The sequence below is a fragment of the Artibeus jamaicensis genome, unplaced genomic scaffold (genome assembly GCF_021234435.1).
Source record: "Artibeus jamaicensis isolate MK-2021 breed Jamaican fruit bat unplaced genomic scaffold, CSHL_Jam_final contig_1157, whole genome shotgun sequence".
Lineage (NCBI taxonomy): Eukaryota > Metazoa > Chordata > Mammalia > Chiroptera > Phyllostomidae > Artibeus > Artibeus jamaicensis.
In genome coordinates this window covers 1,273,731-1,298,963 of record NW_026521226.1, presented here as the reverse complement: position 1 = coordinate 1,298,963, position 25,233 = coordinate 1,273,731, and the positions used below count along the sequence as shown (strand labels likewise).

At 40.3% G+C, this 25,233-nt stretch overlaps 1 protein-coding gene across 4 annotated transcripts in view; it reads right to left on the bottom strand.

Annotated features, from left to right (window-relative positions):
- Nucleotides 1–25,233, bottom strand: part of EOGT (EGF domain specific O-linked N-acetylglucosamine transferase) — a 50,544-nt gene that overhangs the window by 6,381 nt on the left and 18,930 nt on the right. For 3 of the 4 annotated variants that reach the window (XM_037130752.2, XM_037130753.2, XM_053666525.1), the window contains 8 exons: nt 19,236–19,339; nt 13,209–13,301; nt 12,234–12,305; nt 12,017–12,103; nt 11,273–11,341; nt 6,104–6,165; nt 3,708–3,827; nt 1,903–2,005 (listed from right to left, as the gene is read on the bottom strand). In XM_037130752.2, the coding sequence (XP_036986647.2) occupies nt 1,903–2,005; nt 3,708–3,827; nt 6,104–6,165; nt 11,273–11,341; nt 12,017–12,103; nt 12,234–12,305; nt 13,209–13,301; nt 19,236–19,339 (710 nt within the window). The remainder of the gene's footprint in view (nt 1–1,902; nt 2,006–3,707; nt 3,828–6,103; nt 6,166–11,272; nt 11,342–12,016; nt 12,104–12,233; nt 12,306–13,208; nt 13,302–19,235; nt 19,340–25,233) is intronic. The other variant, XM_037130754.2, reaches the window with a different exon arrangement.

Below are 25,233 nucleotides of genomic sequence, written 5' to 3'. Positions count from 1 at the left end.
TCCATAAGTGACAACACACAAAACAAACTGGAAACCTTTGGACATTTAGTAGGTCAGGTGACCCACCAAGGGTGGCCTGTGCCCCAGGTGGCAGTAAAGGTGAGGTAGTTCCACAGCCACCTGTCCCCAACACCCAAACCACCCTCCTCCCAGCAGCCCTACTCTCCCCATTCCCCTAGAGAGGGACCAGATCTCTCTAAGCCCCACTGGATGGGCATCTGGGCCGGGGTGTCCAACAGCTCTCCCACCCTGGGGGTGGACGTGCTGCATGTCTGACTGAGAATGGAGCACCAGCTAAAAAAATGTTGGTCCTTGTCTGAATCTCCGGCTTGTGCAGTTACAGTTACTTCTGGTTTAAATACTGTAGAAAAATAAGCCATCTCTGATGCACGGAGACCCACTAGAGTCTGCTGTGTATGGAGAAAAGTGAAGAGCTCCTCTGCGGTGAGCCGGGGAGGCTCTGCTGACCTGGCCATTGCCGGCACCAGGGCCTTGGAGGGCGCTGCCTGGGGCTGGGGCGCCCAGCAGTTGGGAAACTGGTGGCAGAGTTCCCACCAAGGCATCTCTGGGTCACAGCAACAGTCCTTCGGTAAAGCATGCCACCAGCACCCCACATTCCACTGCATGATGCCTGGGGCTCTGGGGCACCCTGGACTGGCCTCGGACCCTGCAGCACCACTCTTGGCCCATGAAGCCCACTAAGCAGGCATAGGCAGAACTGTTTCCAGGTCCCTGGGCTGTCCCCAGAGCTGAGGGGCCTCACTTGGGCACTGATACAGGGCCCAGGCCGGGGATTCTGGCTTCACTGGGACAGCGGTGGATGCGGTCTGCGGTAGCCACTCCTCTGGACCAAGCTCTACTATCTCAACTGGGAGGAGGCCACGCCAGCCCCACAAGATGGAGCCAGCTAAAGCCCCTTCGAAAAGAATCTCCAAGATGACATGGCCCTGGTTCCAGCCAGTGCTGCCAGGACTACACAGACATCGCTGGTCTCTGGGAAGACCTCCTCACTAGGGAGGGTGACCCTCTCTCCCAGGTGCAGCCCCTCTCTCACTCAAGCATCACCACTCACAGCTGGTAGCAGTGTACCTCCTCTGACAGCAGGCTGATGGCCTTGAAGTTACCACAAGCAGCAGTTTTCAGTCAAGAGAGCCCAGGAGACAGGGTCAATGAAACTGCTGCTTAAACTGTCCTGAACACTGGGTTCAGTGCCAGTAAAGAGGCGGCTCATTCTGGAGTCAGGGTACGTGGTGAGCAAGGCCAGGATGCTGCTGAGCCTCAGGCTGTCCATGTGCACAGGATTCTTGGACTTGGTGGGCTGGGCTGGCAGTGGGATCCCCCAGCAGCCAGGGGAGACACAGGTGACCAGGTGGAAGACAACCACGACAAGCGTCTTCCTTCCTCAGTGAGACACTACCTTGGGCTCAAAGCGAGTACTCATAGGCTACTCCTTGCAGTGAGGCATCTAGGCTTCCATCACTGCCTGCTGCCAAGATTATCATTGGAGCCCCAAGCTTTACACTTTGACCAGAACTTCCTGTGCTCCCTGTAACCAACCCACCAGGGCTGGACAATGGCCCTTTCCCAAGACCGTGAGGAAAGAAAGCAGAGCAGATCAGGCTCAGGCACAACCCTGCACCCCCCACCCCCACCTTGGCTTGCTGCTGCACTGTCTGGTCACTCTGGCCTCCTCCTGGAGTTACTTTCTGGCCCCCAAACCCTCCTCCACCCCTCAAGAGATTAATTTCCTCCTTCTTCCAATTTGCGAATATGAGATGGAACAATTCACTATTCCACAGAACAATTTATTCTTGGATTAAAGTTTGTAACAGTTTTTCATAACTAGACACTTAAAGCTTATTAAGAAGCAAAACCAAGGTGAGTTTTGCCATTTAAGTTTACCTTATCTTGAGGAAAGACTTTGTTCTGTTTTTGCCAAGTGATATAATGTATGCCTCTGAGCCTGGCCAGGTCCAGGTAGCAACGCTCATCTCCACAGTTGTACCTAAGGAACCAAAGGCATCCACATGTGAGGCTGCAGTTTTTGCCCAATCCACCTTCCACATAATTTCTTGCAAAAGACTGTAAACACTAAATAACACTGAGCGAGATTATAGGGTGGGGCAAAAGTGGGTTTACAGTTGTATGTGAAACAGTTTATTCTTATATTATTATTTTAATTGTTGTGTTATTTTCCATACAAACATCAATAAGCCTTCTTTTCCCAACCCAGTATTTTTATAATATTCTCATAACTAGATCACCTTAACTTTATGAAACAGTATAGAATGGAGACTGACGTTTATCAATGGGGATGACTATGAATTTTATATTTTCTCATAACACCTGCCTTTGCATGTGTTGACTTGGGGTAGGTAACACTTCCAAAGGTCAGAGGGCTAGTGAATCAGAAACTAAACCCAGGCCTGCGAAATTCCAAGGTCTAGGTTTTCTCAATTTTGTTTCTTTACTTCCTCCTTCCTTCCTTTGTTCTCTCTCTCCCTCTCTACCTCTAGGAGAAATAAAGACTTGAGATAGAATTCACAATTATCTGGCTATTTCTCTAACACATATATTTTAAAAATATTTTTTGCAGGGTGTGGAAGTTCATGACAATGTTTTTCTAAATAGTTGCCAATTTAAATAGTGAGTCAAGTCATTTTTAAAATGGAACCATAAAATCAAGATATTTGGATGCAAAGCGGGGAACCTGGTAACAAGTGGTGTGTCAGAACTAAAGAGGAGGCACAGTGTAGAATTATTAAGGGTGAGAAGGCCATGTCTCCCATAACCAGCCACCGAGGTCGGGGAGCCTTCAGGACAATCACTGGCACCCTGACACCTCAGTTCCCACGTGTGAATCGGTGAACACTGGGAGCTTGTTTTGGAGCTCTGTTCTTCGTGAGACACACAGATTCTCAAATGCTTACTTTTTAAAAATTGTGGTAGAAAATATAAAATGTATCATTGTAACCATTTCTAGTACAGAGTTCAGTAGTGGTAAGTGTATTTACATTGCTGCGTAACCCAATCTCTAGAGCTTTTCATCCTGAAAACTTAAACTCTGTCCCCATTAAACACTAACCACTCCTCTGCCCCCAGTTCCTGGCAACCACCATTCCGCTTTCTGTCTCTGTGAATATGACCATCCCAGGAACCGTCTATAAGTGAAATTACACAGCATTCGTCCTTATGTGACGGCTTATTTCTCTTCACATAATGCCCTCAATATCCAGTCATGTTGTACCATGGGATGGAATTTCCTTCCTTGTCAAGGCTGAATAGTATTCCATTGTGTGTATAGACCACATTTTGTTTATCCAATCATCCCTTGATGGACAGTTGGGTTGCTTCCACATCTTGACTGCTGTGAACATGGGTGTGCAACACACAGCTTCTCTTTTAACAGAGTAATTACAGCAAGTGTGGGAGATGCTCAGGTTAAGAGGTACACAGGAAGGAACCCCAAGTAAGAAATCACAGAGTTGCATCTTCTGCTGAGTTACAGGAGGAAGGGGAAGGTTTCCTGGCTATGTGAAATCCAGACTTCATATTTTATCTTTAGTTCCTTTTTTTTCTTTCCAGATGTGGCTTCCTAGAATGATTAAATATTTCGTTTTTTGAGTCTCTTAGTGAAAGACTCAGCATGCATGAAAAAACCATTATGAGGTTGCTGCCTCAATGTAAAACTGCCCCAAAACACTTACAGTTCAAATACAGCAGCCCAGTCTGGTAGGAAAAGTAAATGGGTAAGACCAGCTCCGTGCATTCCAATAAATATATCTGTGTTGTGGGTGATCCTTAGCTGATCCAAAAACCCAAGTTCCCTGTGTACATAGAGAACAACAAAAGCAAATGAAAAAAAAAAGAAAGCACTAAGTTGAGTTGAGCTCATGACTCATAGTTAAAACATTTATATGAATGTCTTTCCCAATTGAAATCACATTCACCATACATTTTTTTGCCATTTCAAGCCTACTCCGGTATTTAATAACTTAATGGCTCGATAATTTAACATTTTTTCTAAGTAAACTCTCTTTTTTAAAAACCTAAATGTATTTAACTTAGAAGGAAACTTTTATAGCCATCTTAGATGGAAAACCATTAACACATGACATAAACAAACCTATAAAAATTGATATAATCAAACTAAAAAGTATTATTCAAATCTAGGTAAATACCATTGCAAGGCAAAGAGCTTTCAGCCTGATGCCTGCTTTCTCTTTATAAAAAATTGAAACAAGCAAGGGTTGAAAAGATGTTATGGTATACTTGCACTAAACTGGAAACTATTTCCTTAAGATGATAAAGTGGTTTTTTTTAAATAGGAAATGAATTCCTCCTTGTGTGAGTTGACTTCTTCAATGACATCTGAATAACTAAAATTATCTTGATACAACCAAGCAGTTTCTTGCCTTTGCAACAGACTAATCCACAATTTTATGCATGCTAAGATTGTAAAAGTGCTCTTTGAATTCAAGACGCTAAAAGATGTGAAACTGTGAAATAATATCAGTGCCAAAAAAGTCTACCAAAGTGAGTCTCGGAAGAAATGCTGGAATGAGGGTAACACAAACATAATGGGATTAGACCTCCCAGTCCCACTTACCCAAACTAAAGAAAAATAAATAATCAAGATTATTTTGAACCTAAGAAGGGAAAGTGAATTTCCCCATAATCGGCTCCTTCTCTTTAAAGACCTGCCTTTCACAATACAACAAAAACCCCACACCCACACAAAGAAAGGGAGACAATGATACCGTGTGTCTCACATGAGGTACATGTGCATCAGTTTCCCTAGGACTGCCACTGATGCAAGGGAAAGACAGGACGTCATCCAGGTGAATAAATGCAGAGAATCACCAGTTACGGAAAATGTCTATGGCGTGGGCATCACCAATATCCATGTGATTACATTACTAACATGATCCTCAAGTTGGAAAGGTCTGAATTTATTGTCATTTTCCTTCATCTGAGAAACCCAGTCAATAGCAGAGCCTCAGAGGCACACACACCCTCACTGCTCTGTTCTGTCAGCCAGATGCCTGGCCACTTCTTGTTGCTATGTTTCTTCATGTGACAATGACGGTGGTCACCAGGGCACAGAAAATTCATAAAACAAGAATAACTTTGCCAACCTCACAGGGCTGTTGGAAGAGTGAGATGAGATAAAGCAAAGCATAATAATAAGTCTCAATAAAGGATCGCTGTTCTTTATAATTGTTTGTTATTTTTATTCAGTGTCCAGAGTCCTCAAGAAAAGAGCCATACCAGCCCCATGACTGCATTCCTACTTCAAAGCCTGTGAGCAGCTCATGGTGGGACCCCCAATAAAGATCTGTGTGAAAGAATGAATGTGTGATGAGTGAGGTGCAACACTGAGAAGTTTAAACCTGTCTGCATTAGATACTCTTATGCTGGGAAACGTACACTTGTTCTTTTTTACCACAGAAACTGTTCATGAGTTCAGTTTGGAAAACAAGATAATGATTGTGGGTGGATGAGGGTGGGAGACAAAGCTTTCACCTTTCCTTTGGACCTTTTCTATGTAGCTTGACTTTCCACCCAGGAACACACGCTACCTTTGTGGCATTACTGTTTTTACATCAACAGAGGTTAGCTAGACGGTGACAGGCATATTCTGTCTTGTGAAGCTTTTTACTTGTATCAGAATTTTAATAGCAGTGTAAATGCTTTATTAGATTTTTAAAACTTTCATATTGTTCTATGACTCTCAAATTATTCACATATAACTAATTTTAGGTCAAAAGTTGAAGCCCGGCAGTTAATAGGGCAAATTAGGTCTGCAACATTTTTTAAAAATTCAGAATTAGTTGCCAACATGAAAATTCAGACATTGCAAATGAAAATGTAGATTCATCATTCCTCTTGAAAAATGAGATGGTAAACAACATCAGGCCCCCAACAGCCAAAGAGCAACTGTGCCTGTGGCCTGACCTGCCACTCCATTCACTGCTGGTATCTGCTTGTCCCTTTCAGGTCTAAAGCACCAACAACTCCAGTTTGAAAATCCTTTCTATCTTCCATTAACACATCCAGAAAAAAGGGGGACAGCTTCTGCCCAAGGGTGCATATTACTTACTTATACTTGTAATCGACAATCTGGACTTCAAATGTAGACACCGTTTTCAGTGCGTTGACAAGCTGGGAAAAGAACAGAAACATTTAAAATTTCTTTTCCTTCTCTTCAGTTTTACTTTTCTTGGAGTCCTCGCATTTCTTATTTCTCATACAAAATATTCCCCATGTATTAAATATCCTTCAGGTCTATTGCTCGACTAACCCTTAACTGAGTTCAAATGTTGGCTCCACCACTTGGACACACCGCCTGCCAAATATTATGCTGCCCTGGGATGTCATGAGGCTGAGAGGAGAAAGTCCAGGGGAGCAGAGTGCTCTGGACAGCGGCTCACTAAATGTTAGCCATTGTTATTTCCATTTGCTAGTTATTCCCTCAAGTTTCAACATGTAATTTCCTGAGCACTTTGTTCCAGACACAATGTTAAGAATTTTCTTCTATCCATTATCTCATTTCAAATAAACCACAAGCACCCTGGGCCTCATCCTCTAAAAATACTAAACTCTTGGCAGGAAAACATTTTCAATATTTCTATACAGAAAAACAATTATTCTTTTAGCATACAGAAAGTAAAAAAGCAAATTAATCTATTATTAAAATCACAGCCATGGCTCTCACTAATTCAGAATTAGGCCACCTTAACCCAACACTGTAACTCCTGCTCTTCAGAAACACGTGTGCCGTGTTCCGCACCTGTGTCCCTCGTCTGTGGCATACAGAACGCACAGCATTGATGGCTACAAAAGCATCGCTGACTGTGCACTTAAATTATGCTGGCATTTTTTAAGGGTTAGGTCACTTAATCCTCATAAGAATCCTACCAAGGAAGTATTACTATTATGTGCATTTCATAAGTGATACACCAGAAGCTTAGAGAGGTTCAGTAATACTTCTTTTTACAGAGAAGTATTGTAACTTCTAGGGGATTGTAACTGCAAAGCCCCTACAGGTCCTTTCCTAACAAGGCCCAGAACCAAAGTTTTAACCTTGGAATGCCACTCATGACTAACACTGTGAACCCTTAACTGATCCCCAATGGAAGGATCAGATGTGACTGGTACCTGAAGACTGGGACCTTTCAGAAGTGAAGGTTCATTTTCCAGGAAGATCCAGTGCTGAAACCCCTTAAAGTCCCACCCCAAACCTGGAGCCTTCCCTCCCATCTCTTTGCCTTTCTTTTTCTCCAAAGTAGATGTCACAGTACTGGCTCCTGTGTGTGTTAGGCAGCATCCCTGGCTCGGTGACAATTTGGGCACCAGAAAGCAAGAGGCCTTGTGACCACTGCTGAAGACCCTGGAGCCAATGTGGATGGGCCCTGGAAGTGACTGGACTAGCCACTTACAGGCTTTGTCAGCTTGTGGCAAGTTCCGGCCCCTCTGGGCTACTTTCTACTTTCACTTTTGAGTAAGGAAACAGTGGCTGAGTCACCTCTTTGTCTAAAACCTCATGTGGACTGTGGAGTAGAGCCTCACCCTGGGAGGCTGTGTCAGGCACAGTCCCGGGTCTTGGATGTCTGTCTGGAAGAGTTCTCAATCAACTGCACTGTTCTGCTTTATAAAGTTTGTGGAGATTTAAGGTTGCGTATGCTGCCCTCTTCAGCCTACCCTGAAGGAGGTGCCCACAGCAACTGTTGGCATCCAGTCCCAGCCCTGAGCTACCATGTGGTGGTTACTGAAGCTCAGCCACAAGATCCTGGCTGCAGAGTGCAACCTGGGGTGCAGTCATGTGTGTGTGTGTGTGTGTGTGTGTGTGTGTGTGTGTGTGTGTGTGATGCCCACTCCCCCAACCCCCTCCAAGGGCACTGAACTCAGTCCCAAGCTCTTAGTTCAGATAGGAGCCCAATATTAATTATTTTTAAAGTAAATAGTCATTAATCCTTAATCTAAGTTACCAATATGTTTGATATCTTTTATTGTTACTTTGGGTAAATGGATAACTTAATATTGTTTCATAGTGATTTAAAATTTTTTTGGTAAAGTATGTTTGACAAACTTCCCAGAGCCCAGGTTTTAAAAGGAGACATTTTCTTAGCCTGGAAATGGATTTGGGTTGTTCCTCTGTAATGCCTCAAAGATTTGTTCTCTCTCTCCCTATAAAAAAAATTTTTTAACTAATTTGGCCTATTTAATATACTAAAATTACATGGAAAGATTTGTCAAGTAAAGAAATAATTCTAGTTGCTATCTTAAATATTATTGTTTATCTTAAATGTTAGATATTATTGCAATATATGCTTAAATTTCATTGTCAGTTGAATACCAAAGGCATTACTCAGAGGAAAGCCTGCCAGGTAAGAGACATGACAGAAAGGAGAGCACTTGGACAGCGTCAGGCTGGGCACCTGCTGTGGCTGGGGTGTGGCCAAGGCCAGCCCCAGGGCCAAGCCCAGGCCGTGGGGTCCAAGCTCCATGCAGACATGGGAGGGGCAAAAAGGTCCAAAGCAACCCCCTGGGGTCCACCAAGTCATGCCATCCCTGGCCCAGTAGAAGTGGACACCTAGTAATGGGACTTAATTAAGGGGCCCGAGAAGCACCCATGCACCTTCATTGACAGTTATTGAGGCTCACAGCATGACATGAGACAACAAGCTGCAGTGCTCACCCCAACACCTGCCAGCATACAATCAAGATCCAGTAATGCGCTTGCTCAGGAAAACAAACAACCCTGGGCAAAACCCCAGGAGCCCGCTGACTAAAAGGGCTGTCCCCCTTTAGGGCCACAACATTGTACATATTTAAATAAGGGAATCACTAGAGATGAGAATGTCCTAATCACAGGAAAGGATGGGGAAGGAAGTACCCACAAATAAACCCACCAGATGCCACAGCTGGTTAGTAATGACCAGGAATGGCAGGGCCCTGGGTAGCCTCAAGATTCTTTTGTTTCAAACAACGAACCCTGGGTGACAGCTGCTGTGGGACAGAGATTCACAGACTTTCTAATTGATACTGATGCTACATGTTCTATCCTAAATATCAAACAAAGCCCCTCTCCCCAAAATCCATAGCTATTACAGTTGTTGGGGGAAAGACACCCCCATGGACCCTTCCTTCAACCATTCAAATGTCATGTAGGGAAAACACTTTTTAAAAAGATTTTATTTGTTTATTTTTAGAGAAAGAGGAAGGGAAGGAGAGAAATATCAATGTGCCCCATACTAGGGACCTGTCCCGCAACTCAGGCATGTGCCCTGACTGGGAATCGAACAAGCGACCCTTTGGTTTGCAGGCTGGCACTAATCCACTGAGCCATACCAGCCAGGGCAGAAAATGCATTTAAAACACAACTTTCTATATATGCCTGAATGCTCTATTCCCTTGTTGGAATGAGATCCACCAACAAAATTAAATGCCCACCAGATTTTCTCACCAGAAAAAAATCAACATTAATGTCCTACCAGATCAAGCCTGTGCCCTCCAAGCTGTGCTATTACAACTGGAAGACAAGCCTCAACCAGAAATCCCTGAATAAATTCTACAAAAGGTAAGAGAAATGTCTGAGCTGACAGTGGCCAGGAAGAGCAAAGCCGATGACCTAGTAATAGTAAAACTTCATCCAGGTACTAAAACTCCAAGTTTGAAAAATACGCTTTGGAGAAACCTGCAAAAAGAAGGTATAAAGCCTCAGATAGCACCCTTTCTTTTCTCTTTTATTTTTTAGAGAGGGGTAGAAGGGAGGGAAAAAGAGAGGGAGAAAAATATCGGTCAGTTGCCTCTTGCACACGCCCAACCAGAATCAAACTGGTGACCTTTCACCTTACAGGACGATGCCCTACCAACTGGGCCACACTGGTCAGTGCAGATCACCACCTTTCTTAAATGCCAATTAATCTGATCATGTCACTCCCCACATAACACTCTAATCCTGCCCATGCAAAAACACCCAGCAATGGGAATAATAGTTTTGTACAGGACTTGAGAGCCAAACGATAGAGGATATATATATCGTGGCACCAAATCCTTTTACTTTGCTTTCAACTCGATCTGGAGACCTCTGCTAGTTTATAGTTCTGGACTAAAAAAGATACCTTTTACTGTATACCCCTGAGTCCTGTTTGCCTTTGAATGGGACAATCCAGAAACTAATGGAAAACAATAATATTGCTGGATGGTCCTTCCACAAGGTATAGCCAAGGAAAAACAGAAAAGACGCGAAGTGCTCAGAAATTACATGCTTCATGGACGCCTCAGTGTACAGGAAATACTGAAGAGATGAGTACGTCAAGAAACCAACTTAACTTGGGATAAGGTTCTATCAGCTGCCCTAAGGTAAGAGTAGTTCCCTACAAGCAAGCTCCACTGATCCTGCATGAAATGTTATATGGGAGACCCTTCCTTAAAAATACTGTAAAAAAATTAGATGCTGTAAATGTGTGCCATCTCTAGGTGTTGCTTTATCTGGCCCTCAAGACTTGGAAAAATCAACACCAATGGTCAGCTGCTACTTAATTAGAACAGAGTCTGTGAAGTCCCCCTAGTTAATTACTTTGCAAAAGAAACAGGACAACAGACCCCACCTGGCCAAGAAGAGAAGACACAGACAGCTAGAAAGAAGACCGCTTCCTCTCAAGAGTCTGTACCAGGCCTGTATAAACTTGAATTATCTATCCTAACTTGCTCTTATTTGGTTTTTAACCATGTTTTCCATTCCTGGTTATGATATTTGCTTATACAGGCCGAGTATTCTGAGCATATTTCTTATGCTTTCTTCACTCTTCCTGACTTACTGTCCCCTTATCAGCAGAAGTGGCTACAGCAGTCATCAGCTATGTTCCCCAAGACTGAGGAATGAAGAACGAAAAGGGGAATTTGTAAACTGGTCCTATTGTGATTCTAACAAGTCCCAGAACCATGACCCAGCAAGTGGCAGTTCTTGATACATTTTTGTGGAATAAATCTTACTGTTGTGACATCTTCCAGCCATGCTGTTGTACACATGCTGATCTTATTCCAGTTAAATACAATTCATGAGTTGATGCTACTGAAATCAGTTTGAGTCTAATAAGTGGTTCGTTTAGTGCCTTTCAATAAAAATCTAATAAATGAACTGGGCATAACCTTTTCTAAAGGCTAATAATTTCAAATCAAAACATTTACTGCAATGTGAAAAAATAAAGCACACCAGTTACAGAAAGTTAATATAATGACATTAAAAATACAGAGAAAAACTAACCTCATTTTGGTTTAGTATTTTCCGGTATTCTGTGCTCCGTGCAAGAATGGTGACTCTAATTTTCCCATCCTGTAATCAAATGGAAAAGGCAAAATGATGCTGTATGTGCCTGGACAGATGAATGAACACCTGAACCTAAAGTGGGATTTTCACAAAGAGATGAAACACAATAAGAGTACATTATGAAACTTTTTTTTTAAAGCAGGATTCCTTTTAAAGCATGATTCCCTCCTTCACAGTTCTCTTAGAGAATAAAATAAAATACATTTACTTTAGCCACAGGAGCCAAAACCTGTTCACTACACTTGTGTTTGGGTGGTTGGGTAGATTTTTTTGAGCAGATGTGTGTGACTCAGGTGGGGATTTGGTGGTGGAGGGGAAAAAGCACATTCTTCCACTATCCCTGGTTTATCTTTCATATAGGTGGCAGACATTTGATTTCAGATCACTCCAGTTCAGAAGGTGTTAATACAGAAAACACTGTCTTCTGAGTATTTCTTTTTCTAAAAAGGTGGTATTAATTTTTATTCAGGGTAAAAAGTCAAGCTCACCCTGGAACCCGTAATGCAGTCAGTCCTCACTTAACATCATCTCATAAGTTCTGTGACTTTAAGCGAAACAATGTGTAATGAAACTACTGTAAGTATAAGCTAATTAAGTTAAGTTCCTATGGCATCTCACCAAGGTTATAATGAAATGACATTGAGTAAAACAACATTATTTGACCTGCTGTGTATTCATTACCTTGGGTCCCTCTTGTGTGATGTTTAGTCTGTATAGTACATGCTGGGAAAATGCCCTGAATAATCCAGTATTTTGACAGCCAGATATCTACAATAAAAGCAATAGTTCATATTACAGTAAATATTTATGTATTACTATTTCAGGGGTTAGTTATATAAGTTATATTAAAACATTATCAAGAATAAATGTGAATGTCTGCAACAGATAACATTCTTACCAGAGGGGTATTATAAAACAGCCCGTATCTCATCCGGGGGAGTAGTGAAAAAATCGCCTCTTTAAAACAAACCTAACAATACAGGTACATTAAAAGGTTAGAAGAGACATGTACCCTTCACACCAAAACAGCACTTATAGTTACAGAAAAAGTAAATTTTAACTAACCTCTATTTTACATTAAAATATGTTGAATAGCAAACTATTTCACTCAAGTGAAATTCATGTTTTTGGAAAAGGTATGAAAAAGTATTTTTAAAAGCTGCAAGTTAATAACAATGAGGATTCCAGTTACCAAAAAAGAAACTAAGAGGTAAGAAATCAATGGTAATATTGGGCTGGCCAAAAAGTCTGTTATGTTTTTTCCTACAATGGCTCTAGTAGTGTTTAGTTGTCTGTAACTTCATTTGAAAAAAATTTGTTAGGTTGCATTGGGACAGCTGGCATGCCAACATGTATTTTTTCAAAAAACTTATCAAAATTGGTGAATTTTTGTGTAGCCATTTTAGTTTTGAAAATGGAAGAAAATACACAACATTTTTGGCATGTTATGTTTTATTATTTCAAAAAAAGGTAAAAATGTAACTGAAATGCAAAAAAGGATTTGTGTAGTACATGGAAAAGGTGCTGCGACTGATTGAACATGTCAAAAGTGGTTTGAGAAGTTTCTTGGTAATATTGACATTTTGGCCAAATGTCAATACTTCTCTGCTGTGGGGCTGTCTATGCACTGGAAGACATTTAGCAGCACCCTGGCCTCTGCTCACTAGAAGCCAATAGCTGCAGGTAACTGTCATACTCAAAGTCAATAAAATTATTGGTGAAAATAAAAAATATGTCTTATTTTATGAAAAAAACTAAATGGACTGTTTGGCTAACCCAATAGCTAAGAGAAACTCACACTAAGTATTTATCTAATGTGTCAGTCAACTGGAATGACAATTATTTACAGATATTTCAGTAAAGTTTCCCATACCCTTTTAGAATCATAAGTTTTCAAATGTATCACATCATAATCAGTAAATGCTTTCCATGTGTCAGAGAACAGGTCACCGTATCCATAGGAGCTCTAAAAGTGGAAATAAAATAAGTTAGAGCAATAAAGTCATTCAACATGGCTTTTCAAGAATGCAAACATGTACTTGAATTACCTTGTTAGAGCAAAGAACTAATGATCCTAAACAAGTCCATAAAATCCATAGAAGAAAAACAGATTTTTCACTTTGGGTCTTATTTGATGTAATTTCATCAAAAATAATCATCACAATTATAATCTTAGTCTGCTAAAAGTGGTTCGTCTTTCCACCCTAACCCTTTGTATTTTCATGTCTGAAACTAGTTATGGGTTTTTTTTCTCTAAGTTTCTATCCAAATTACAGATGCACACAACACATACATACACCATCATTAAAACACTCTGATATTTGGGTAATTTCTTTGGAAAGAAATTTCAGAACAAGGAAATGCCTTGAAATATAATACATGTGTAACTGTATGAAATCATCTACCCACTGCCTAATACTTAATAATTCCCCATTAATAAAAAGAGTAAAATAATAATCATCATAATAATAGCATTTTGCATGTTCTTTTGTTCCAGGCATTATTCTAAGCACTTGACATTACTTAATACATTAAACCACCTTACAAATTTAATGAGCTATATAATATCATTACCCACTTTTTACAGATAAGGAAACTAAGACACAAATTTAAGTACTTTGCCTAAATCATAGAGCTGGTGTGTTTGCAGGGTTGGGATTAATCCAGTCTGTGTGGCTCCAGACTCCATGCTCGCAACCTCTGCACAGCAGTTGCCTCTCAGAGGGAACTAGTTCCTTCCAGTACATTAACCAAATGCATTGATTTTTGAAAAGCAGAAATTAATTACATGCTTCATCAGCTAAAGGAGATCAATTTATTTTATTTTATTTTTCAAACTATAAGAATAATTTATTTTAAAATGGTATAACTTAGATTGAAAAATTCAGCCAATAGAAATAAGAAATATTAAAGCCTCGGTTATAGATTATGATTATGTTTATGCCTTTTTATTTTTATAGCACTTTTTTCAGATCATGAAAATTTTACATCATACGTTTTAGAGTTATTTCAAAATTACAGAGAATTGTTAAGTATGGTGATAAAAAAAATGGTTCCTTCAGGATCTCTCCAGTGCCATTTGAAGAAAGGGCCCTGTCAACACCACCAGAAGTGCAGTGTCCCGGGTCTGGCTCAATAATAAATAAAGGGCAATTAAAAGAAGTAACTAGACAGTTTCTTGAGATAAAATACCTCAGAAAAAATAAGATACCTTTGAAAGGAAAATTTAATAATAAAATACAGAAATCCGACTCATCCCTTCTCCAGGGAATCATGTAACATTCAGTAATAACCACCTCTAAAAGTTGCTTTGCCATGTCCCTCACATTCAAATTCTCTGCCACAGGGAAAGGAAACACTTTTTTCTAGTCTCACAGTGACATATCTTCCTGTATTTGTCTCAAATCTAAACATACACATAACCTGTAACTTAGAATTTCTACTTACAAGAATCTGTCCTGCAGAAATGCTAGGCTGAGGTATACGGGCATGTGTCCATGGGAAAGATTTTCACTGTAGCATTTCAGTAAACAGCAAAGAATTGGAAACAAACATCACATGATCCAGGTGGGGACAGAGATGAATGCATGTACTGAAGCATGCAATCAACAAAATACCAATGAAAAATGATAACCTTAAATGTCCATGACATATTAAGTTAATATGAGAGAGTGTATTTCCTATAAAGATATATTTACATTTATTCAAATAAAATAAGTCTTACAAGGCATTCTCATGTGTTAACAGCGATTACCTTTAGGGGAAATGGAATTAGAGAAGAGGAAGAATTTTTTTAATCATTACATATTCCTGTGTTGTTTGAACTCTTTATAACCAGATACTATTTGCCTAATTAAAAATAATAATAAAGCTGCATTACTTCTCAGCACAAGAAAATAGGGAAATCCTGCAGCAATCTCCTCTTTTATTCATTCTGTTAATAAGAGCAACCCTGTTATGCCCAGAAATTCTTCTGCAGAAGTGTCCCTTAATGCCTCTCAGGAGGTTGGTGGCCTTACCCATCCCACAGAGGAAACCATGTGACTCAAGGGAGAGGCCAAACTGCTAAATTTTGCAAGGACAAGAGGGAAGTCCTCACAGGGCTTCTTTATGAGAAGTTTGTAAAAGGTCAGAAGGATCTGAAGTGTAGCCACAGCCACCACTCTGCTCCTTCCCTGGGCACAGCAATCGTTCCAAGGCCTCCAGGACTGCTCTCAGCATCGTCCTCTGTCAGGGCTTCGAGTCACAGTCAGCCTGGGCCACAATGTGGCTTCACTCAAGGCCTCACCAGAAAAGAGAAGCATCAGTGGCCACACACCACCTTACAACTGTCCCCAGGAAACCTCCAGTACTTTGTGGGCCTCAATTCTGCAGCAACCCACAGATTGTCTGTCCTAGGAATCTGAATGAGCAACTAGCAAAGGCCTCACTGATGAAGAAAGCAAGTTTAAAATGGATGCACAGAGAGCAGCAAAGGAGGGAGGTAACATCAGGGCACACAACATGCTGGGCCAGGCAGGTCCCAGTCTGAATGCCCTGCCACACGTGCCCAGTGACCTGAGTGACCAAGAAGCTTCTGGTGGCTTAACAGCCTACTCCTCCCAGCAGGACACAGAGAAGGGCAGGTGGGAGAAGTCAGCTCAGCTTAATTCAGTCTACTTGAGGAAGGAACAGAAAAGCATACAAGATACAAGGAAGCTTCTGGGAAGTATCTGGAAAACTTCCATCCATTAGCAGGTTCTGTGGGGAACTCTAGGGAAGCAGTAAAGCACTGCAGTTTCTGGGGACAGATCTGGGGTCCACCGGCCTGCACAGGAACCCTGACTCCACCTCTTGCTGACTGTGTTCTTGGAGGACAGCTACCAGCTGTTTGGATCCTTGGCTTCCCTATCTATGAAATAAGCTAATAAAGCCCTCGTCCACCAAGGGTTGTGAGCATTAGGTTAGATAACAACAGGTATAATTTTTTTAAAAAGCACCACCCTGAATTAACCATTCAGGGCTACTGATGCCCAGTGATTGTGGCCTAGAAGCACACAAAAAGAGGAAAAGAAAGAGACTATGTGCCCTTTGCTCACAGAAACATTTTCAGGAAATGAAACTGGTGGCAGCAAAACTGAAGACACGAAAAACGTAAATCTATGCAAGAAGGAAGCTAAAGACAGCATTCACATCCAAGAACAAAAAAAATGACTCATCAAACTTCACATCAAACCACAGGTCTCTCACAGTGATAATGAAACCTTTCCTACTCAGCTCGACTATGAGCTTTATCATATAAATGAAAAACATGTCAGGAAAACAATTTCCCTTCTGCACAAGAAATGGAACTGCAATCAGCTGTCTAGCTCTGCTCTATGAAAATGAATCTAGCATGCTGTGCTTCTACATAACACTGCCTATAATTTAAAAAAAGATGCTTAATAGGTAAATCGCATCTAGACTGGGAAAAGGTATTAATGACTCTCATAATTGGCTGTTCTCTCTTCTGAGGGTTCTGGGGGCTTTGCCAATGCAGTTGTCCCAGGAGACATTAGGGACATCCTGTGTGGTATAGGAGGCACCTCTACCTGCCCCAAGTGGATCCCTAGTCCTTGCACCTGAGCTATACTGTGCGAGCTGCTAGAAAGACCCTTTCCAGAGAAAATACCTGAGGCTGTCCTACCAGCAAGCTATGGTTCCCCTGGAAGATCGTTCTAAACAGACTTGTGCCAACAGTGGGGCCAATGGTGTCCTGTGAGTTGGAATGGTTAGTTGAAACTTACATGACTTCTCAGTTGGTATTTCAACTTCCCAGTTTAGGCAGACTTTCTCATGTGTATTATTGGATTAACCAAAAAGTCCATGTGCTTTTTTCCATAAAAGAAAAGGCACAGTTTTCATTTTCACCAATAACTTTATTGATTTAGACATTTTGAGTATGTTGGCTATTTCACGTGTGGTATAATGTTGATTATTCTCAATTAATGTGTCAATTTGATCACTATCAACTTCCACTGGTCTACCTGACCAGTTGGATAGCATCATACAGCAAGAAATCTCCAGCATGAAACTTCGTTAACCACTGTTGACACATTCAGTCAGTCATAGCACCTTCTTCATATACCACACAAATCTTTTTTTGCATTTCAGTTGTATTTTTATCTTTCTTGAAATAATAAAGCAAAATACCAAAAATGTTGCATATTTTTCTATATTCAATATTAAAATAGCGCACGGGCCTGCGAACCATACAATCGAGGTTCGATTCCCAGTCAGGGCACATGCCTGGGTTGCAGGCCAGTTCCCTGCAGGCCAGTTCCCAGCAGGGGATGCACGAGGGGCAACCATACATTGATGTTTCTCTCCCTCTCTCCTTCCCTTCCCCTCTAAAGATAAATAAATAAAATATTTAAAAAATATATACTAAAAGAGCTACACAAAAATTTACCAATCTTGATAAGTTTTTTTAATACATCTGATATGACAGCTGTTATACTACTATCAAACAAAATTGTTTTGAATGATGTTAAAGACATCATGTGGAAAAACCAGAGCCATCTTGTGGAAAAACCAAACAAACTTTTTGGCCAACATGATATAAACCACATGTTGGCATCATTGTCTTTGTCACAGCAACATTCAAAGCACATGTGCTATGTGTCAAGCATCTGACTATTCATATACTATATGGTTTATTCTCAAAATGACACTCAACTAGAGACTACAATTGTCCCATTTCACAGTTGTGTGTACTTGGGCAATTCAGGCGGAGGTGGGTTACCTTGGCAGGTAGATAGGCCAGTATTGAAAGAAACAGAGAAAAGGAAGGATGAAAAAGAAAAAAAAAACAGCGCTGAAAACAAATAAGCAAATAGCAGGTACAGTATTTATGGGTACCCCCAGGACTGGCCATGTGCAGTGAGTGCATCCACACAGCACCCTGTCGTAAAGCAGGCAGCAAGAGGAAACTGCAGGTAGGCAAAGTCAAATGGTAAAGACAAGGGTGCTCCCCATGAGGGTCATACAGGGGCCACAGGGGTCGAAGGAACGACAGTCTTCTTATGCCTGCCTCAGAGAAACACAAAGGATGAGACTTTGGTCTTTGGAGATTCACCTGCCCAAAGGTGCAAAGAAATCTTCCATGGCCTCACTCTGAAGTTCATAGAATGAAAGTATAAACTTATATATGTATTGGGTTGGCCAAAAAGTTCATTTAGTTTTTTCCATACAATGGCTTTAGTCGTGCTTAGTTGTCTTTAACTTCACTCAAAACAATTTCTTACACTGTACTGTGACAGCTATCCTATCAGATGCATTTAAAAAATGTTATCAAAATTGGTGAATTTTTGTGTAGCCATTTTAATATTGAAGATGGAAGAAAATATGCAACATTCTCAGCATATTATGCTTTATCATTTCAAGAAAGATCAAAATGCAACAAAAATGCAGAAAAAGATTTGTACAGTGTATGGAGAAGGTGCTATGACTGATCGAATGTGTCAGAAGTGGTTTGCTATGTTTCTTGGTACTATTGATACTTTAGCCAAATAATTCTTTGCTGTGGGGCTCTTATACATTGGAAGATGTTTAGCAGCACCCCAGCCTCTACTCACTAGAAGCTAATAATGAGAGACAACCAATCTACTCAAAATATCCAAATCAATAGTTATTCGTGAAAATGAATAACATGACTTTTATTTTACAGAAAAAACTAAGTGGATTTTTTGGCCAACCCAGCATCTCCCCATGTGTACATGTACATGTACATACACATAGACACATCCCACTTATCTGCACATGCATAGATGTATGTGTGAGTCTTTAAGTGTGTGTGTCTTAGAAAATTCCATTTCACCACATCAGAGTCACAGATTCACTGAGCAAGGACAGAGCTGAAGCAGAGAGCAGTCCTACTCACCGTGTCCCACATCACAATGTACACATCTGTAGTAAAGGAATTGTTGACGTGCTGAGTGATGTAAAGATTGACAAAGTCACAGAAGTGATGATACATGTTAACACCTAGCACCGTGAAAAGAAGTCTATGTTAATTAACCCTGAAGAACAAATAATTATACAATTTTTATTCTACCCCATCTATTTATCCTGTGATGGGCTTTTAGCTGAAATAAATGAGAAAAAAAAGTTTTTCCAAATGTGAAATAATCTACACTCAGGTAATCCTCAATTTACAGATGAAATGGGTTCAAAAATTCACTTTAAAATTGGTTATTTAGCCCTGGCTGGTGTGGCTCAGTAGATTGAATGCCAGTCTGCAAACCAAAAGGTCACCTGTTCAATTCCAAGTCTAGGGAGCATGCCTGGGTTGCAGACCAGGTCCCCAGTGAAGGGGCCCATAAGAGGCAAGCACACATTGATGTTTCTCCCATTCTCTCCCCTTCCCATCCCCTCTTTCTAAAAATAAATACATAAAAATCTTCAAAAAAATAAAATTGGTTATTTAGAAATCAGGAATGGACTTCCCCATATACACTAACTAACAATTGATCATTAATTTTCCAGAACAAAAAATGACAGAAGTCTATTTAGCTCAGAATTAGGCAGAACTATAGGACCATGAAGACTAATTATTATTTTTTTACGATCATTTATTTTAAAAAATAAATTAGGCAAGAGCTGTTCATCATAGAATTACTGAAAATGACAGCAACTATTAACATTTTGGCATTTTTTTCATTCCTGTCTTTTCTTCCTACTTAACTACCACTTATCATGTGGTTCTTGAGAAAATAACAGGGTCTGGCACAAATAACACTCCTGTTTTATTACAAAATCATAAGCATGTAATTCTGTATAATAACAATATCATACTCAAGCACACCATATGACATTTTAAGTGAAATGTTCAAATTAAAACTATAAATTAATACACCCATACTATTGCCCTACCAACCACACTCAAGCAGGAATCTTCTGCTAGACCTTGTATTAGCCAACTATTGTTTAAAAGGGCTGAATGGGTATTTAGGAACTTCTAGCCAAGATGAAGGTGTAGGTAGATACACTTTGCCTTCTTGAACAACCAAAAGGACAACAAATTTAAAATAAAAAAATAACCAGAACTGCCAGAAAATAGAACTGTATGGAAGTCCAAAAACCAAGGAGTTAAAGGAGAAACCAGACCAGTAGGAGGGACAGAGGCCAGCAGCTGGGGTGTAGAGGACTCACGGCAAGGCAGCCGCTGACAGATAGGGCAGTCCCACATTTGCGTGGGGATAAACCAGGAGGAGCAACTGGGGAGCAAGACAAAAAACACAACCCAGGTTTCCAGTGTGGGAGAATAAAGCCTCAAAACATCTGGCTGAAAAAAACCAATGGGTGTTGAGGCAGAAAAAAAAAATCCCAGGTTCACAGGAGTGGTCATTAAGGAGACCTACAGAGTCCTAGAATGTCACAAAACCACTCACCTGGGAATCAGCACCAGAAGAGCCCAATTTGCTTGTGAGTAGTGGAGGAAGTGACTGAAAGCCAGCTGAGAGCTGAGCAAGTGGCATTGTTCCCTCCCAAATCCCTCCGCCACACACAGTGCCAGAATTCAGCAACGTGGGTTGCCCAGCCCTGGCAAATACCTAAGGCCTTGCCCCTTACTATTTAACAGGCACACCTAGGCAAAAAAAATATGCCCCAAATGAAAGAACAGATCAAAGCTCCAGAAAGAATACAATTGAGCAATGAACAGATAGCCAACCTATCAGACAGAGTTCAAAAAACTGGTAATCAGGATGGTCACAGAAATGGCTGAGTATGGTTGCAAAATAGAGAAAAAAGTGAAGGCTATGAAAAGTCAAATAAAGGAAAATGTACAGGGAACCAACAGTGACAGAAAGGAAACCAGGACTCAAATCAATGGTTTAGATCACAAGAAAAATATAAGCATTTGACCAGAACAGAATGAAGAAAAAAGAATTCAAAAAAATGAGGAGAGGCTTAGGAACCTCCAGACAACTTTAAACATTCCAACATCTGAATTGTGGGGGTGCCAGAAGAAGAGGAAGAGTAGGAAATTGAAAATTTATTTGAAAAAATAATGAAGGAGAACTTCCCCAATCTGGTGAGGAAAGATTTTTAGGAAGTCCAGGAAGCTCAGAGAGTCCTAAAGAAGGTGGACCCAAGGAGGATCGCACCACGGCACATCATGCTCACATTAGCAAAGATTAAAGATAAGGAGAGAATCTTAAAAGCAGCAAGAGAAAAAGAGACAGTTAACTACAAAGGAGTTCCCATTAGACTATCAGTTGATTTCTCAATCAGCTGCAAGAAACCTTGCAGGCAAGAAGGGGCTGGAAAGAAGAATTCAAAGTCATGAAAGGCAAGGACCTACATCCAAGATTGCTCAATCCAGCAAAGCTTTCATTTAGAATGGAAGGGCAGACAAAGTGCTTCTCAGATAAGGTCAAGTTAAAGGAGTTCGCCATCACCCATCCCTTAATATATGAAATGTTAAAAGTACTTATCTGAGAAAAAGAAGATAAAAAATATGTATAGTAAAATGACAGCAAACTCACAATTCTAACAACCACACCTAAAACAAAAACAAACTAAGGAAACAACTAGAACAGGAACAAAACCACAGAAATGGAGATCACATGGAGGGGTAGCAACAGGGGAGTGGGAGGAGGAGAAGAGGGGGAAAAGGTACAGAGAATAAGTAGCATAGATGGTACACAGAAAATAGGGAAGGGCAAGAATAGTATGGAAAATGTAAAAGCTAAAGAACTTAAGACACATGGACATGATCTAAAGGGGGGAATGTGGGTGGGAGAGGGTGTGCAGGGTGGAGGGGAATGAAGGAGGGGAAATGGGAAAACTGTAATAGCATAACAATAAAATATATTTAAAAGAAAAAGAGAGAGGACCCAAGTAAACATACTCAGAAATGAAAGAGGAGATATTACAACTGACACCACAGAAATAGAAAGGATTGTAAGAATTTATTATGAAGAACTATATGCCAAGAAATTTGAAAACCTAAGTGAAGTGGAAAAATTTCTAGAAAAATACAATTTTCCAAAACTCAGTGAAGAAGAAGCAGAAAGCCTGAAAAGACCAGTAACAGCTGATGAAATCAAAGCAATAATCAAAAAACTCACAGCACACAAAAGCACTGGACTGAACAGTTTCACAGAGTTTTACAAAATATTTAAGGAAGAGCTAACCCCCATCCTTCACAGACTTTTCCAAAAAATCCAATAAGACTGAAGACTCCCAAACTCTTCTTATGAAGCCAGCATCATCCTAATCCCAAAATCAGATAAAGACACAAGAAAGAAAGAAAAATGCAGGCCAATAATCCTGATGAACATAGATACTAAAATTCTCAACCAAAAATTGGCAAACCACATCCAGGAATACATTAAAAAGATCACACACCATGACCAGGGATTCAAGGATGGTACAATATTTGCAAATCAATACACATAATACATCACATAAACAAAAGCAAAGACAAAACTCACATGATCGTATCAATAGATGCAGAAAAAAGCATTTGATAAAGTACAGGACACAGTTATGATAAAAAACACTCAGCAAAGTGGGAATAGAGGGAACATTCCTCAACATAATAAAGGCCATATATCAGAGACCTAGAGCCAACATCATACTCAAGGTGCAAAAACTAAAATCTTTCCCACTAATATCAGGAACAAGACAAGGATGTTCACTTTCACCACTTCTCTTCAGTATAGTATTGGGAGTCCTAGCCACAGCAATCAAACAAGAAGAAGAAATAAAAGGCATCCAAACTGGAAAGGAGGAAGCAAAGCAGTCACTGTTTGCAGATGACATGATAGTGTACATAGAAAACCCTATAGACTCCACCAAAACCCTACTCAATCTAATAAGTGAATATGGGAAAACGGTGGGATACAAAATCAATATTCATAAATTGAAGGCATTTTTATACACCAACAATGAAATATCAGAAACAGAAATCAGGAAAAAGATCTCATTTGCTATAAGAAAAAAAAATACCTGGGAATAAACCTAACCAAGGAGGTAAAAGACCTATACTCAGAAAACTATACAACACTGAAGAAAGAAATTGAGGAAGACACAAACAAATGGAAGCATATACCATGTTCATGAATTGAAAAATTAACATCATCAAAATGTCCATACTACCCAAAGCAATTTATAGATTCAACACAATCTCTATGAAAATACCAAGGACATATTTCACAGATATAGAACAAACACTTCAAAAATTTATATGGAACCATAAACAACCTGAAATAGCTGCAGGAATTTTGAGCAAAAAGAAGGAAATAGGTGGGATCACCATACCTGACATCAAACTATATTCTAAGACCACTATAATCAAAACAGTCTGGTACTGGCATAAGAACAGACACATAGACCAATGGAACAGAATACGAGACCAAAAATAAACCTTGAGTCTCTGTGGTCAATTAATACTCGACAAAGGAGGCAGAAACAAAATTGAATAAAAATATCCTCTTCAACAAATGGTGTTGGGACATCTGGACATCTACAAGCAAAAAAATGAAACTCAACCTCCAACTTACAGCATACACAAAAATAAATTCAAGATGGATAAAAGACTTAAATATAAGTTGTGATACCATAAAAGTCCTAGAAAAGAAGACAGGCAGGAAAATCTCAGATATTCTACGAAGCAGTATTTTCACTGATATGTCCCCTAGAGCAAGGGACTTAAAGGAAAGAGTAAATGAAGGGGACTTAATTAAAATAAAAAGCTTCTGCACAGCTAAATAAAACATTAGCAAAATGAAAAGAGAACCAACTGTAAGGGAAAACATATTTGCCCATGAATATCTTGGGCAAGGGTTTGATATCCAAAATATATGAAGAACTCACATGACTCCACACCAGGAAGACAAACAATCCAATTAAAAAATGGGCATAGGACCTGAACAGACACTTTTCCAAAGAGGACATAGAGAGGGTCTGGAGACATTTGAAAGGATATTCAGCATCACTAGCTATCAGAGAGATGCAAATTAAAACTATAATGAGATACCACTTCACACCTGTCAGAATGCCCATCACAAACAAATCAACAAATGATAAGTGTTAGAGAGGTCTCAGAGAAAAGGGAATCCTATTGCACTGTTGGTGGGAATGTAAACTGGTGCACCCTCTGTGGAAAACAATATGAAATTTCCTTGAGAAAGTAAAAATGGAATTGCCTTTTGACCCAGCAATTCCACTACTGTGTTTATACCCTAAGAATCCTGAAACACTGTTTGAAAAGAATCTATGCATCCCAATGTTCATAGCTGCACAATTTACGATAGGCAAGTGCTGGAAGCAGCCTACGTGCCTATCGGTAAATGAGGAGATCAATAAACTATGGTACATTTACATATGGAATGCTATGTAACAGAAACAAAGAGGGAGCACCTACTCTTTGAGACAACATGTATGGAACTGGAGAGCATTATGCTAAATGAAGTAAGCCAAGTGGTGAAAGACAAATACCATATGATCTCACCTGTAAGTGGAACCTAATTATCAAAACAAAATGGCAAGCAAAATATAGCCAGAGACATTGAAATTGACAACAAACTGACAGTAACCAGAGGGAGGGGAGAGGGAAATAATGTGGGGAAGAATGAAAAGGGAACTAAATGAACATGAATGAGGGACCCAAGGACGGAGTCAAGGTGGGATGGGATTGAGGGTGGGAGGTGGGCATGGGTAGGGTGGTGGAAAGTGGTAGTGGAAAAATGGAGAAAACTATATTCGAACATCAACTAAAAAAGAAAATAAATAAATAAATAATAAAACAAAATAAAGTATTAGCCATGGCTGGTATGGCTCAGTGCATTGAATGCCAGCCTGCAAAACAAAGGGTCGCCAGTTCTATTCCCAGTCAGGCACATACCTGGGTTGTGGGCCAGGTTCCCAGC